Below are 17,242 nucleotides of genomic sequence, written 5' to 3' on the forward strand. Positions count from 1 at the left end.
GTATGATTTACGAGTGGCGCAAACATAAACAACTGCGATTCAAACAAGGCGTAATTACACCACTTTCTCACAGCATGTTAAAACGACACATTTGGGAGGAGGCCCAAACTTTGATTTTATTTATTACGGGCCACGTGAGCTCTTGCTGTTTATTTTTTTTAAAGCCAGCTTTAAAGATTCAAATCATGCTGGCTGTTCCTAATATTTGGGCGTGACCCTGCGGCTCAGTGATGAACTGGATCTTTTTTTTTTTTTTTTTTTTTTGGTGATGCACCTGCACGATGAGACAAAATAAGATTGGTGTTTTCATCAAAGGTCTTTATGATGCAGCAGCAGGGGAGGAGGGAGATGAGCAGCAGCCGCCCCCTCCCCCCCCACATGGTTCACCTCGTCCACACATCCAAATAGCGAGCGAGAGTAAAGACGCGCACGGGAGAGGGCGGACGCCGCCTGCTTCAGCTCCGCACCCATCGTCAAGCGAAGGAGGACGCCAAACGGTGGACTCGTCGTTTCTCTTCCGCCGCGCCAAGATGTTTTAACAGGGCGCCGCTCGGGGGGAAACAAAAGTGTTTGATGGGGGAAAGGGGAGCTTTGTTGGAGCACGGGAGAGAGCTTTACGCGGAGGAGGGGAGCGCAGTTGCCGCTCCGCCGCCGGGGCGCGCGCACACCAGCTCGGCGGGACACGTCCGCTGTTCCTCCGCGTGGGAAAGTCCAACGTTATGCGTCGTGATGCGCCAGTCGGTGGTTGGATCCGGATTGGCGAGAACTCACAGGTAGGACGTTTGCTATTTGATTTTCAAAGTCACTGTTTTGGGGGTTCATTATGAAAATGCGAGGTGTCCACCATCATCCTCATCATCATCATCATGAGGGAGGAGGTACAGGTTGCTAGTCCACAACTTCCAGCTGCTCATGGCATCAACGCATTCCTTTTGTTAGTGTGAAATTAGCGTAGTTTTTTTTTTTCTGATGATTTTAAGTAAAAACAATTTGAATTTGGCATACCGCAACCCTGTCAAATAAAAAAAAATTATGCCCACTCAACTGTCAATCAAATTTTCCTCATGGAAACAACGAGGCATACTTACGCGGCCACGCCAGTGCATGCAATCCATGCACTCGTGGCCAACAATGAGGCGCTCTAAAGGGACCACAGCTGCCAACCATCTCAAGGCAATTTCAGTGTTGTTTTCGAAGCGAGGCAGCCTGCTTGAGAGTGGAGTCAGCGTTCTTAAAAGCCACAAAACAAACGGCAGACATAATGATAGTGGACAAAACACTCTCTCCATTGTGTTGCCTCAATCAATTGGCCATGAAGACAGGTCAGACTCAGCGCTGGCAGCCAGCAGCTTGCTATATCGACGGCGAGGCCCCGTTGAATTATTCAACGCTTCCATTTCCACTGGCGGATTTACACATCAAGGAACATTTAAAAAATCATCCACCGGGGGGGGGTTATGGAAGCCTGTTTGGTTTTATCAATACAAAAAGGCTGCTTTCTCAGTCTCGTTGAATTACTACTTTCCTATTAGTCGTGACTTTGGCGCCATCTTGTGGTATGTTAGATTAAAATATGATCAAGCAGGTTTTGGAGGGTTCGGCGGGGGTCATTGTGGTGCACGTCAGCGCTATTGACTGATTCCACTTCCGTCTGGAATATGCATCCCCCGCTCCGAGCCTTGGCACGCGCCCATCAATAACGAGCGGACGTCGGCTTTCATTATGCCCCGCGCGGGCCGTCGTTGCGCTCAAAATTAAATCACAGAGAGATGAATTTGTCGGCGTCGCCCGGGATGGAGTGGCTTGATAAACGCGGCCGACAGATAAGGCGCATTGGTATTCAGGTGCGCCACGCCGGTCTCGAGGGGGGCCCCCCCGGGCTGATAATTCCCAGCTTGGCGAAGAGGGAGGGGTCAAAGGGCGGGAGGATGATTGGCGGTGGGCTGACGGCAAGGAGCTGACTGACAGTCTGATGGGACTGAAGTCCATCGGGGTTACGTTGGCTTGTCATTACGACACGTGTTTGGGTCGGCAGACAGCGAGGACGGGGATCCATTTTTATTTCGCTTGCCGTGAATAATCAGGTCCGCTTTTGGAGAGGAACTGCATGAGTCTGCATCCTCGGAGCTATTTGCGGACTTTGTGAGAGCGCTAGAACTGCAATGTCAGGAGAGAAGAGCAACTGGGAGGAGTTCCTGAGAGTTGGTTGGCTGCTGGTTGAGGCTGTTTTTCAGGAAAACTGCAAGGGTGGGAATTGTGATTTATTCATGGAGGGGAAAGAGTGCAATATATCCTGGATTTTTTTTTTTCTGCACCGAAATACTTCATACAGTATTAATTACGATTCCCCCGTCGTTTTCCAACTGCTGCTCCTCAACACGTCCACATTGAAAAAGCTTTTTCCCCCCTGAGTGACCTGCAGGTACTCATGGCGGACAACGAAGCACTCAAATTCACCGCTAGCTCTAAGTCATTGCAAATTACGTTGAAGAGGACATCTAGACCGACATCTAGCGTCCCGTGCAAATGCGACCTCAGCTAATAAGGCGTACTTGCACATGATTACAGGTTAACCATCAAGCATTCTTCACAGCCGATAACACTGACGAGGCTTGTTTGTACGCTTGTTGTCTCATTAAGCGCGTAGACAAAAAGTGCAGCGCCGAGCGATTGGGGTCGGGACCCTGAATGAATCTGCATTTGGCATTTCTATTCCCGACACATTCATCAGAAGAAGGTTTCGGAAGGGAGCCCGGGGTCGAATGGCTTGATTGTGTTTTGTTATTCGCTCGTCGTGGTCTCAAATCCGAATATTTGAATCTCATTAATGGGAATGAACGATCACCGAGTTTCTGCGAAGGCATTTTTTTGGTCTTATCGAAACAAGAATTGGAGTGGCGGCATGTGTGTGTGTCAAATTGAAGCTAATTGAGTCGCAAACTGGACTTTCCAAAACCTCTCTAAAGTTGTCCCCCCCTTCCTCTCCATTACTGTCTCCTTCGTCGGCAGATCTTCGAGTGCTGAATGCCGCTAGCGTGTCAAGTACCCGTCAAGGAATCGCCTATCGTTAAAAAGTCTTTTGCGTTGCTATGGAGAACCTCAGCGAGCTCCAGAATCCTTTGCTGGACAAAAATAGCAAGCATACCATCAACGGTTACGGAGGAGATTTCCCCAAGAACCAGTGCCAGGAGAACATTATCAACTACTTTGGCGGTGAAAGCGGCGGCGGCGGCGGGAAGTCGGGCAACGTGGTGAGCGGCGGGGGCGGCTACAATAGCAACGGCAAGATGAAGTCGCAGCAGCTGCTGGACGCCACCTCGCTGCATTTGGCCGTGGAGGCCTTCTACAGGCCCAACTTCATCTTGTACAAAGAGGACAATGGCAGCATCAAGGCCAAGGAATACAAAAGCGAGTGCTGCGAGACCACCTTCACCGAGAAGAAGGCCAAGGAGACCAGCGGAGGGGACGCCACCAGCTCGGAGGAACCTCAGACCAAGGTGCCGGAGGACGGCGACCACGTCAAAATCCAGACCGTCTCGTACGAGGTGGAAGAGGAAGAGTACGTCGAGTACGAGGTAAGGCCGCCATTTTGTTTTCTTTGTGGCCTTCTGCTTAACAGCCTTCAATGTGTTCGGCACAGATTCAAGACAGGCTGTTCTGGATTAGCCGAGCAGGCCCAGAATATAAAATATCAACATTTCACTAGCTCGTCATCCATTTTCCCACAGCTCGAAATTCATATGGTCATAAGTCTCCATGGCCGACTGAGTCTACCCGGGGATATGAAGTCAAAATGGTGCATTAGCTAACTGTTTTGGCACAGCCGATCGTGCTCCAAAGGATTTAGGATTGCCTCGTGGGGATTGGGTGTCGGTTTTTTTTTTTTCAAACTTCACCACAAATGAATAAACACATCATCTGAGGCCGCTTTTTCCCGAAAAAAAATACTCACTGGGGCTAATTATGGAGTCGACTTCTGCCTCCAGCAACTACTCGCCTCCAGTCGGACACGAGGAGGGAATCCCACGACTACTTAACAAGATTGTAGCATCCGGGATGGTTTTTATTTTGGACCTCATGAAATCGTTTGACCTTCTCGACATTTCAAACTGGCGCATAAGAGCCTCGATACCGCAAAGTGATGAGCGCAGCTCGTTTTCACCGCAAGCGGCAAATTGCCGGCAACCAATTAAAAGGCGCTAACTAATACGCGCTAACGCGTTTTAATGCTAGCGTGACTCTAATAAGGCCATCAAAGATTGCCTTTGACATGCTTGTTAGCCACTGTAGCTTCACGGCTCAAGTACTCGGGGCGCGCCCGTGCGCTTGTCCGTTTGATCCTTCCCGCCTTTAAAATTATCCGCCGGTTTCACTTGAATACAAAATAGCAGCGGCGGAGTCGGAAGCTAGATTTGAATTTGACGGCCATCTGTTCTGCCAGCGCCGGTGCATGAAATCTGCATTTATCAGTGCGATTGCTAGTGACTTGATGATCTGGCCATGTGGTCCGACTGCTCAGGCGCAATTTCAATACCCAAAAAATAACGGCAGGTGCGATTGGAAGGGCGATCCATACTCACTAAGAGGAAAAAGACGTTTATGCCTTCATTAAATCTAAAATGTGGTCTCGGTTTAGCGCGCACATATTGCCGAAAGCGGCGACGGCAAAAAGCCCGAGTCGTAAATCCTCATGAAATCTTCCACAGGTATCCTTTCTCTCATTTAGCAGTAAACGACAATAACGATCGGATCATTTCAACGCGGCAGTAAGCGCCGGCCGGCCCGATTGATTTGACCACTGGCTGTCCTCCGCTAACGGATGATATTTATCCCGTCGCACGCCGTGTCTCCCCCGCCTATAAAAACCATAAGTGTCCCTCGGTGACTCCGGGAATGTAATGGCCTCGTGTCAAAATATACGACTGGGGGGGGGGGGAGAAAAAAAATGCAGTTAAAGCGGACCTTGAGACAGGATACGGTGGAATAAATAACAAAAAAAACATCCATTTGTCTTAAGCTAGTCGCTACTCTTTGGAAAATAAAAGAAAATACGCCGCATCATTCTACTTGACGCTCTCCGGCTGTTGATTTATTGAGCAGGCAGCTCTATGAAATGTCACAGATGTTCCGATGGCAGCCTTGGGACTAATTCCCCAAAAATATCCACAGCCAAGCCAAAATTGAAAAGGGAAGGAAAAAATTGGAACGATGCTAAAGGTTGAAAGCGTCCTTTGATTCGAAACCTCAAACTGAGAGAATATAAAAACATGAAATGGGAAAGTTTTTGCAGTCAATAATGGCGGTCAGGGTCAACGCTACAAAAAAAAAATTGCTGATAGGTGAAGTAAAAGAGGAACTGGTAACTTCAGGGACGATGAGGAAAAATGGGATTCGACCAAAGCGGCAGTTTGCTATCAGCTCGCTCGCAGATGGATGCGTGCGAGGCGGCTAAATGTTTAATTTACAAGCTGATATGGTTGCTTTTGCAATCAGCGGAGAGCAAAATTCCCCGCGGGCCTAAGCTCTTTATTTTATTTTATTTATTTTTTTAACGCCACCAAATGCAGCTAATTATGTCGGCCCTATTACGGGCGATAGGCAGCGTCTAATCACATTTTTTTGCAAATTACAGTTTTGCGGCTCGCTCGTTTGGGCTGCCACAATCACGGCGCTCTGATCTCTCGACAAGAAACGTGTTTGTTGTTGGGATGTTTTGATGCGCTTTGTTTTGACGCAGAGGGGGGGGGGGGGGCGTTGATTGCATCTCGTAGGAAAATAACGTGAGCATAAATATGTCTTCTCTTAGCGCCACTCGTTAGCATCCTGCTAGCTTTTATTCTGGAGTCTATTTTTACCTTTTTTTTTTCTTCTCATGATAAGATCCCAAATCGGGCAGTTATCAGCTCCAAAAGCTTTTTCCTGACATTATAAAAACGACAGTGAAGAGAAAATGACTTATTTAAGACGACAAAACAAAAGGGTCGGCATCACAATAGGAAATTTGAGGTGGAAAGTCTTTTTGATTTAACGGCAAAACGGAATTTGACAGCGTGGCGACGTTCGTAAGGCTCGTACATCACGGCCGAGCTCTTCTGGCTGTCTCAAGGACTTTTATCAGGCCACCTGTCACAGCGCCTTGGAATTATTAAGTCTTAAGACAAGCACCCTGCTCACCTCTGGGGCCTTGGGCTCCTACACCGGCCGCATATTTAATCAATTGCCAAATCATCCCGTGTGGCAATTTCTTATTGACGTGGCTCTTTCATTCAGCCACGTAATTGAATCCCTGTCGGCGGTGAAGTCGTTGGTTCCTTTCGTTTCAACTCGGGCGCGTGCCGTGCAATTCATTTGCGTAATTTCCGACACCGACTTTGGAGTAATAAGACCATTTAAAAAGCCGGCGCTTGTTTTCTGTTGAGGTCTTTAATTGCTTTCACATTTGTCTGCCGTTTCATTTACGCTCTTCTCTTTACCGCCTTAGAATATTCATTCATTCATGAAAACGAAATGTAATACGCATCCGGCATCATTTGCTATATCTTTCCGGGGGGCCCACTGTTTCTGAGAACCACCCATGACCTCCAACGCTCTCACCGTGACCTTTAGCTTGACATATGACTTGATGTGGTTTGTTGCAAAAGGGATTGCTGACCTTCAAATGCAATCGCAGGTGAAACAACAAACAATCGGAAAATTTCATCCCCGGATTATTGTCTGACTCATGAACCCACGACAAACCTGCCAGATATGATCAAGAGCCACCAGATGAAAATGAAAGGACATTGAAAGGGGAGGGAAAAAAAAAAAAAGCCAGGCCAACTTCTTTGCAGAAGTGTCTCAGGAGTATCGTGAAAGCATCCATTATTTCTTTGTTACCTGTCAGGCGATTGCCTGGCGTTGACAGGATTTACGGTCCGAGTGATTCATCCCTACCAAGCCTTCAGTTGCCGGTTAAACGTGTGACCTACATCGTCGTGCTTGCGGAGTTTGAACGGAAAGGTTGTTCTTTTTGGGTTGCTGGTAATTGGCTGGAAGGATTTGCGCGTATCCCAGCATGCCTCGCGTTGTCACTTGTCGGACATTTTAATCAATAACCGAGTCATGAATGGATTTTTTTGATTTTTTTTTTCCCTCCAAATCTTGTTTTAATGACTTTGAGTAATAACACGCTCGTTTCCTTCTATTTTGGGAGTCCATTAATCCAGCGTCTGTGCGAGCATCAGCGTGGCAGGTGGGCAAAACTTGACCGCCCCCTCGCTAATCCTGACATCAATCAAGGAAGCGGGCCGTGCCAGTACAATTTAATTGCTTCACTCCCACTAAGTACGGACGGACTCACGCGAGTTGAGGGCAACGAGCTTGGAATAGCGAGCGACTCGCTGCCTGATGAGCTTCGTTCACAAAATGAGGTTTTATTGGATTATAAAGTGGATCCTGGAAAAAAAAAAAAAAAACACTGGATGACTTGGCTAAATTGTTCTGGCCACGACATCACTTTCAAAGTGATTTCGCTTTTGGAGTTTTGACATCGCCATTTCTGATCAGAGTATTTGAGCTCCAGGCTACGTGTTGAGAACATCTCTTTAGAATAATTACAACTGGTGCGCTACAGTTGTTTTTCCATGCTGCCCTTTTTATCTTGAAGACAATTCCCTCAACGGCGAATAGAGATGAAATAAATATTCACATTTATTAGACGGAACACAGAAAACATGCCGGGATTAAATGTAATAAAAGGATAACATTGCCTCATGTTGCTCAAATGAAAAAAAAAAAACAATCTTAAGGATGCTACACCCCGCCATGGTTCAGAATTCTCTTTGGGTATAAAAATACATCATTAAACCTGCTTTTCCCCCCCCCCCCCCCCCCTCATTTATTTGTCGTGTTCCATCCTTGTGTTGGATCATCCTTCAAACGGGATGATGTGTGCAGGCTGCGGCTTAATGTGGCCTTAATCTCTGGTGTCTTTTTATTATTGATATATATGGAGAGCCACGAAAATATTGATATATTTTTTTAATTATTGTTTCATTTTTTTTTATTTAATATATCTAGCATTATTATTATTATTATATAATTTTTGTCCCCCCAGACTGGTGAACTCATTGCACCCCAAAGGTTTCATTCAAAGTGTGTATTCGAGCTTGACGTCTTTTGCGGTTGGACTGACAAAATGTGAGCATCTCCAGCTCCCCAAACTAATGAGAAGCTAATGGAGCGGGGACACGCCATCCACGCATTCATCTTACGCGCAAGCAGGCAGCGACTCGTCTGACTTACCCATTGTCTAAACTCGTATTCTTTTCACTCCCACTCCAACTTGAGTTCCGTTCTTACGGGGGGGGGGGGGTTCAATGCCTCATAAATTGCGCGAGCTGATGAGCACACTTGTTAGCGATCTGCACAAAAGGAAGAGCGTACAAAAGCGTTAACAATGAAGTGAGCCGCCGTTTATTCTGCTGACAGCTAAATAGCCGTGTAGCGACAAGGACGCGCGGTGCAAAAAGCAATCAAATATAAAAACAGGCTGTTTACATTGCTCCCGTCTCATGATATGAGCCACTGCTCGCACCGCCTCTTTCCGCTTGTTACCATGACGACTGACCGTGGCAATTATTCCACTCCCATGTCAACTTAAGGTAGCATAAGATCTTGCGCAACCTTCCATAGGATACAAACACTTGACAAATAAATAGCGGCTCACCGTGATCAGAGGAAGTCAAGGTCACAGGTGGGCCAACACAGGAAGTGATGTCATACATGAGGACGTGGCCTGTCAAAAAACAAGTTGAAGCCAGATGATCATCACAAATTCAAATCTCCATGTCTTTCAGACAGACTGCTCTAGCGACAGCGAGAGTGAGGACAATTTCATCGTGGTGCCGCCGCGGGACCACCTGGGCTTGGCCATCTTCTCTATGCTCTGCTGCTTCTGGCCTCTGGGAATTGCAGCATTTTACTTCTCGCAAGGGGTGAGAGCACAACTCGCCACACACACGGGTGCATTATTATGAGTTGACTTCCAGAAAAAGCTGTACTGCATCTTTCCGGAAATTCCCAACAAATCCTTAACACACTCTTGACACACACACTGCTCAACTTTTTTGACCCAAAAGAAAATGAATTCTGTCAGCGTACAACGCATCCTTCAAAAAGTGAACTGGCAAGAATCCTGCAGATTTTTCTTAAGCAATAAAAATCACTTCAAACCTCAATGGGGATTTTTTTTTTTTTTTTTTACTATTGAAGTTCTGCACATCCGGAAAAAATTGTAGTTGATGTCAAATGTGTAACTAATTCACATGCTCCTTGTCGCCATGTTTAATGGTCACTATCGTTGGCAAAGTTTCAAGGATTTTCCCCAACAAGCCCGTTTGAAAGGCGTCCACACACACGCAAGGTTTCATTCCGATCTTTTCTTTTCCCGCGCGTTGGCCTTCGGCGCATTCCGCGTACAGCTGAAAAGATTCCGCTCCTCCGCGAGGACAACAAAGACAAACAACGTTAGCGAGCGTAATAAGGTTTGCGCTTGGCGGATCAATAGCGGCTTTGTCCCATCGGAAGGTCATCGGACAAAGACAGCAATGGGCGCCAGCTAACTGCTACGGCGTAAAAAAAAAGTCTGAATATGAAAACCTTCACGGTGGAAGTACGGCGTTTGATTAGAGAGCGAATCTGACTTCCATTAGTGCCACTAATAATGTGAGTGTTATTTGGAGATGCTGATAAGTGTCGCAGAGATCCCTCTCGTGATTATGCAAATGAGCACGCCACCCATCAATATGATAACCTCATGATGAAAATAGAATTTGATCAAGTTTGTTCGGTGGAGCTTGTTGTCAATTTGTGAGCATCTCGTTTGCGATCGACCCGTCGGGCGCATTTTTCACATTTGTTTACCCGCCGTCAAAATGTCAGTATTTTCTGCCCCGCTCGTATATTTAGACGAGGTTGTCGATGGCTGTTTTCAAACGATGTTAAATTTGCCATTTATCATCCGACGGCGCAGATTAGCACAAGCCGCGGCGGTCCTTGACATTTGCTTGCTAATTGCCGCCGACGAGCTTCATCTGTCAAGAGGCGCGTCCTCCAACTTTCATCAACAGCTCGCTTGCGTCAATATCAAAAGCTGATTTTTTTTCTGCTCTTTCTTTTAGACCACCAAAGCGGTCCACAAAGGCGACTTCCCGCTGGCCAACATCGCCTCCCGACGCGCTCTCTTCCTAGCCGCCCTCTCCATCACCATCGGCACGGGCGTTTACGTCGGGGTGGTGGTGGCGCTCATCGCCTACCTTTCCAAACCGGGACACGTGTAGCCAAGGCTCATATCTGCCGGGGCGAGGAGAGCTACCCGATGCGTTTTTTGGTGGCTGTACAGTTTTACCCCGCCCCCCCCCCCCTCTCTCATTTCTTTTCCCCGGAGATTCCCTGTCAGCCAGAATTAGCAAAGAAGATGTGGCAAAGAAAAGTTGAAATGGATGTTGGCCCAATTTGCATCATATCGAGGTTGAACCACAAACCACAACTTTGCTCTCCCCCCGGATCCGAAAAGAACTTTCAACAAAGACCAGGACTAATAAGAGCATCGTTTCCGATAAATAAAACATCACGTAGCTTTTATTTGGGAAGATGTCAAAGCCCCGACAAGACAATTGTCTCATGCCAGATGTTGTTTGCCTCCGATCCAAATGTGCTTTTTTTTTTTTTTCCTGTGTCTAAAGATATTTTGTTAAACGGCCTGTGGCGATAATGTAGCGGGGGTTATGAAGCACCTGGGATAAATTAAAGTAAAAAAAAATAAAATAGTAGAGGGCTTACGTTTTCGACATTGGAGAATGTAAACACGGCAGCCTGAGAGCTAAAAATAACCGCGACGGGAACGATTAAGGTAAATCCGTGTTAACATATTTTTTAAAGGCTGTTTTTCTCTACATATTTAAAAGTCACTGCCTTGTACGGAACTTTTGCTGTTGTCTCCAAAAAAGTATGAGCGATAAAAAAAAAAAAAAATACTAGAAGCCAAAAAGCAAGTTTGGTCGGTAACAGAAGTTATAAATCAGGCAGAACTGTGTCGACGTTCTGACAGCGTCAGACTGAGTGGGCGATCAATTCGGCGTGTTCTGCCAGCAGCATTCCACCCATGATCGATTTTTTTTTCTTTTTCGGGAGGGGTTAAAAAAAAAAAAAAGCTTAAATTAAAATTGATCATGCTGTAAAAGGAGGTCCGGCAAGTCCGTTTGAGATACAAGCAAGATTCCGTGACAGCAAATAGTCGAGAATAAGAAAAAGTATTTAAAAAAACAAAAAGACTAGATTAATTACCCAGGTGACTTTATTTTTAATTGCGAGTTCAAGCCGCCAGATCACAAAGGCGACATTCTGCTTAGCTCCCGGGCATCAGTCATAGCTGACATTTATGGAGCGCAATTAGCTCCGTGTAATGGCCTCTTTTTTTTTTTTTTTTTTTTCCCCCACCCTTCTCCGAGGGATTGTGTACTCTCCCGAGCGTGGCCCTAAAATAGCACAAGCGCATTCATTTCAATAATAGTCGGCGGCGGCGTCAGCGGAGAGTAAACGACCCGCTAAAGAAGTCCACCAGGGACCGCTTAGATGCAACATGCTAGCTTGAACGCTCTCCGGGGGTAACCATGGCGACATTTTGATTTCAGAACCACAAGGTGCACTTATATATATATATTACATATATTAATATATAATATATATAAAAATTTGCCCGGTTTAAACTCACATGACCACATGCTTTGTGTTGTGCTGTTTTGGCTTTTGTTCAATGAGTGGATCGGCACCTGAAGGACCTGAGTGTGCATGTGTGTGTGTGTGTGTGCATAGGTGGTGTGTACATAAAAAGAAGACATTCAAATGTAATGGGGAAATAAATGGAAAAGGGTCTTTCTTGGAGAAAAAAAAAAAATTGGATGTGCGTTTCTTGTCGGGTCCACGCAACTCAGTCATTGAGATGCATGTGGCGTTCTCGGAGCGACGGCGAGCACTGACTCACAGAGTGTAGGCGGGTTTGCGCCGCCAGCTTCCTCCATGTGTGTACCAAACTAACAACAATCCCCCCCCCCCCTCCGGAACGGACACGATGAAGACGCCAGTGAGGCCGCTCCCATTATGGACTTGCCGGGGTACAAATGGGGGTGCACGCTCGGTGAGTCACCCAATGGTGCGTTTGGTGGAGATGTTTGTCATGAGAAATGCATCTCCCCCCGTGAGTATTTTTCACAACCTGGTCAACGCAAAAAAAAAAAAAAAAAGCCCAGGATAAACGGCGGCTTAGCGACCTTCCGCCAAGATACCGGTCGATAAGATGAAGACGTTGTCGTGACTGTTTGGCCTTTGGATCAAAGGAAGACATGAGCGCTAACAATGAGCGAGGAGCAGTGAAAGGTTGAATGCGGGAGGGAGTCAGGTGGCCTTGGTTGTAAATAGCGGCGGCGGCGAGAGTGAGGGACACAAAAGAAGATCGAGAAGGAAGCCGGTTGTCCATAAAAGGGCAGAAAGCGAGACGTGGAACGATTAAGACAAACTGGCAAGGTCACCTGACTTGATTAACGGCCTCTAATTGACACTCAATTATCGTCCGCCGCTAACGCTAGAAGCGTTGTCGACATCCCCGAAGCCGACACTCCAGTCGACGGATCAATCCCGCTTCCCGAGCAGCTGACGATCATGCGTGACAATGAGCTAACGTGAATATTCCCCCGCAGTCATCGTTTCCCTTTTAACGTTCTTTCCGCCCCGCCCACTTCCAACTCGTTTTTTTTTTTCTCTGATCTCGCTTTCTCGTTTTATCTTCCGCCTCTCTCGCTTTCACTGGGAGTCTTTTACGGAGTCGAGTAACGAGCAGATTTTCAAACGGAGCGTGCCTAAAAATCTCGTACGGCATCTCGTAGTATTCGCGTTCGCCGGTGGGAAAGCTGGCTTTCTCGACATCAAACGCACCCAACGATTCTAGCTGGCAAAGGTGCCCACAATCGGCAATTCCGCGGTCGGCCGAGCGTAAAATCAGACGGATTTCTGCTAGCTTTGACTCAAAAACACTCACACACACACACACACACACACACACACACACACACACACACACACACACACACACACACACACACACACACACACACACAGGGCATAGCCGCAACAATCAAGCGCTTCAGATGGAATTCCAATTGTAGGCGAAAAAGGCCAACAGCATTCTGGCAGGGACCCGGGCGGACCCAGACTCTCTGCCTGATCGGTTCTGGAGCTGGCCCGGGTTCCTGAGGGAGAGAATTGTTTGGAAGCTTAAGAAAAGGGAAATTGATTTTTTTGCGGGGGTGGGTGGGGGCTCCCTCTTTTGTGTTCCAAAGCAGTTGATCCTAAAGTAAAAGCTACTTTCTGTGACAAATACAAGCGAGAGAATGAGAACACACACACACACACACAACACAGTGTGTTGCATTAATATAGAGTGTGTGAGGGAAGTTTGCCCAGAGGCCGCCAGAAGAGCAAACAGTGAGTTTCTAGATTACATTGGAAAGTTATTTCGACCTCTGGTCAACTCGGAATTTCCGTTAGCTTTGTGCTAACGCTCTCCCAACATGGCCGCAAATTTTCCTAATTGTAAATGATCGGCGCTGTCTTTATTTGAGAATGTCACTCTCAGTTTTAAGTTCTGTTGGGAGGCGGGACCAACTGTTGAGCGGAGCAACAACGGCGCCCGCAGGCCTCCTTCCGACGAGCTTTCTCATTAATGTTTAATTAACAAAGCGTCCCCGTCGGTGCTAAATGGAGTTATTTAATGGCGGCAGAAGGCGTCATCCCGCCGAGAAGGGCGCCGCCAAACACCTTCCGCCGGTGTAAATTGACCGCTCGCCTTCACCCCCGGAGAGATTTTTGGTGATGAGCTCATTTTTCTTTGCTGCGTGCACTCAGCACTTTTTTTTCCTAAATGGCTTTTTGAGCACTGCGGGGCGCTGGCTCGCTCGCTCACTCGCTGCGATTGAAAAGGGATTCCGCTGAGAGCAGAACGGAAAGTCACGGCGGGGTCGAAACCGCGAGACGTCGACGCGGACATTTAGGTGAAGCGCCTCTCGGCGGCATCGGCATTTCTATCATTCTCCGATAATTAGCGCCTCTACAAACCACGCGGCGGCTAATTTGGCCCGAATGCATTAGCGCAGCTAGCCGCGTTGCAATCAAAGCTATAATTGTGTTTTTGGTAATTGAAACAAATTATTCACAGGAACGCCGAGTTGTTGTTATTAATGATCTCGTTTGTTTGCTTGCCTTTGTGCCAATTGGAGAGCGAGTGGTTGAAACAGCGAGCATCAAACGGATTTGGAATGTGCCCATTATTTTTTCTTTTTTCATTCCGCATGATGATTTATGCAACTTATTATTTATTGATTACGCTGACATTCATCCCGCCGATAATTAGCGCTTGACCTTTCCGCCAAAGTGCCGCGTGGAATTGATTGGAAACGTTAGCAGTGAGGCCGCTTGACTTCTACAATTTCTTTACGACTAATTGCAAAGGTGACGAGGTTCGAAGCCCACCCGGGGCTTTATTTTGATTCACAGCACTTATTTTCCAAATGATACGACGGGATCTTTGACAAACGTACGCCGAGTTGCGGTTCACCCTTAGTGAATTTTCTCTATTTTCCGTCAAGGGGAAGTCACTGCATGCCCTAAAACATTCACCATCCTGATTATTTCTTATTCCGCCTGAGCAGTTTCCTTTGTTCTCAGGCTCTCCACTTTCCTTTGTGCTCCCGCTAATGGAGGCTAACAGTGTGGGAGCCTGTGCAATATCTCAAAAAAAAAAAAAAATTCTCCAAACTAGCCCCTGTTTTGATCCTCTGCCACATTTCTCTCAAACCTCGCAAGAACACATTCCTGACCTTGTTGTTTTTCATTACAAACGAGTCCTCGGTGGGTGTAGGTAGCAGGCCTCTTGACCCCCATCTGGCGACCTTCACGCCGGAGACCTCGCGATGAAAAATTGATGCACGGAGCAGGATTAGATGGAAAGCTTTGTTTTGGGAAGGGAATTGCTTCCTTGCTTGCTGTCGTGGCACATGATTTTTATTTATATATATATAAGAATAAATTAAATTAAAATGACTCACTTTTGTGTATTTATAGGTGCACATGGGAGTCATTTGAAATTTGGGGGAGCGTGCACCACCTCCAAATGCCCCATAGGGGCATTAAATACGTCACGTCTAGCAGCTACCTGGCACACTGAAGGGAAGCGATTTTTTTTTTCCCCCTCCTCTGACTAGGAACAGTAAATAATAATAATTCCTCCCAGCTGGACGGTAGATTAAAGCGATAATTCAGCTGAAAAGCCCCGAAAGTGACACGATGACTGCAGGCATTGGAGCGATGGTACTGCGTCCTTTCTCACAATGTCTCGTTTTGTGTCACACTTCACATTAATTATTCAGCGCTACGCTTGCTTGGTGTTAGCGGGATCCATTTGGCACGTTGGCTCGCTTCACGTTTGGGATGATGAAATGCTGTCAAAAGGGATGAATTCAATATCGACACTGTCACTGGCAACGTTTAAATGATGATTAAAAGAGGACAGGACTACAACCAGCAGTAACTTTTGATTCTGTAACAATTTGTGACAGCGAGGAAAACCGGCCAGGCAAAAACAATATGCTAAAATTCCACCACTGCATACAGTGAAAAAAATTTCTAGTATTGGATAAAAAATGTGAGCAATAAATGTCTTTCAATATGTCCGTGCTTCAATGCAGCGAAGGGAAACAGCATCGTTATTCACCCCGGCAAGCCTCCTCCTATAGCTCATTTCTTTACTTTTACAAGAGTCTTGAAATCCTGGTTTCGAGCTGATGGAGGGGGAAGAAGAAGAAAAAAAAAAAAACACTTTATCCACTGGCTCAAGCTGTCAGAAGCAATTGTTGCCTCAGCTTTCTTATCGGGCTGGAGATCCACTAGCTGATTGAAAGTTCACTCTCACGACAGGCTGGCTGCCGTGTCACGTTGACCTCGATTGAATCTGGGGAATTTTTTTTTTTTTGTATAAAATTGAAAATCGGTCCTTATTTCATAATTAATACAGAGTGGGAATTCTAATATATTATATCGCTCATTCTCCATGTTGTAATAAAAAAAAAAAAGCCCGAAAAATTAAATTCTACTCTTCACCTCTAGATTAAAGTCTATTTAAGCATTATTTTTTTGGGTCATATTTTAACACCCTATTAATTTTATAATCTCCCTACCTCTATGCATGCTAGCAGCCAAGATTTTATTCGGTGCAAAAGTTTTCAGTGCGACTATCTGTCCAAAAACTTTGCCAGTACATTAAAAATAAATCGATGAACCTTCGCCCACTCAACACACACACACACACACACCTCATGGGCATTTTTGGCTTACGTTTTCCTCGCCATGTAACCTCCTGGCCTCAGCTAGCTCAGCGACAACCACTAGCCAGCAGCTTGAGAGAATACAAGCGCCTAACACTGGATTTTTTTTTTTTTTATGTCGATGTAAAAACTTTGAGAGGCGCAGTGGAGGACAGCCAGAAGCACTTTGGAGAAGCGGTGGCCAAAAAAGCCTCCAGGCTTAGAACACCTCGCCAGGGTCAGGTGTACGATATTGACCTCCCGCAGGTACTTACACCACACCGCCGCTATTTCTTTCTCAGCCTCGTGGCCATCAAAATAATCATCGCCCTAATAATAATAATGCATTTTTCATTTCCACGCTCCGGCGCCCGTAAAAAAGTAACAAACAAGCGGGCTGTGTAGCTGTTTAAAGCGACATGCAAATCATTTCATTGTCAGCCCGTGCGGCTTGTTATGCCTGCCGGATGTTTAATTCATAAAGGAGCGATTGAATTATCGCGCGGATTGGTACCCCTGAGCAGATATTTTTTTTTATAATAAAGCGGATACGAGTCTGTCGTAAAGACTAATAAAAGGTGCGAGTGGAAAAATACCGTTCATGTGCGTTAAGGAAAGCGCAACGCTTGCCTCTTGGTACGTTGTTAATGGTTGTTTTGTCTCCATCCGTCACTTTTTATTTTTTCCTTCTATTATTATTTTGACCTCGGGTTGCCTCTTGTGCCTCCCAGCTCTCACACACACACAGTTCACAAAAAGGATTCTCATTAAAGAAACAAAGTCGCACAGGATATTTATCTGCATGTCTGCTTCTCTGCATAGCAATTTATATCGAATGTTTCCATATTGTC

General features: G+C 46.3%; 1 protein-coding gene and 1 long non-coding RNA gene across 2 annotated transcripts in view; one reads left to right on the forward strand and one right to left on the reverse strand.

The window, feature by feature from the left end:
• LOC125990387 (uncharacterized) overlaps positions 1-17,242 on the reverse strand; it is a 52,415-nt gene that overhangs the window by 378 nt on the left and 34,795 nt on the right. The window contains exons 4-5 of the long non-coding RNA XR_007488908.1: positions 8,708-8,776; positions 8,284-8,402 (exon numbers count right to left, since the gene is read on the reverse strand). This is a non-coding gene — a long non-coding RNA (uncharacterized lncRNA). The remainder of the gene's footprint in view (positions 1-8,283; positions 8,403-8,707; positions 8,777-17,242) is intronic.
• On the forward strand, positions 387-11,645 carry syndig1l (synapse differentiation inducing 1-like). The gene is made up of 4 exons (XM_049757501.2): positions 387-773; positions 3,010-3,575; positions 8,838-8,975; positions 10,161-11,645. Exons 2-4 carry the CDS (start codon positions 3,090-3,092, stop codon positions 10,317-10,319), a joined length of 783 nt encoding a protein of 260 aa, XP_049613458.1. The 5' UTR covers positions 387-773; positions 3,010-3,089; the 3' UTR covers positions 10,320-11,645.

The sequence above is a fragment of the Syngnathus scovelli genome, chromosome 20 (genome assembly GCF_024217435.2).
Source record: "Syngnathus scovelli strain Florida chromosome 20, RoL_Ssco_1.2, whole genome shotgun sequence".
Taxonomy (NCBI): domain Eukaryota; kingdom Metazoa; phylum Chordata; class Actinopteri; order Syngnathiformes; family Syngnathidae; genus Syngnathus; species Syngnathus scovelli.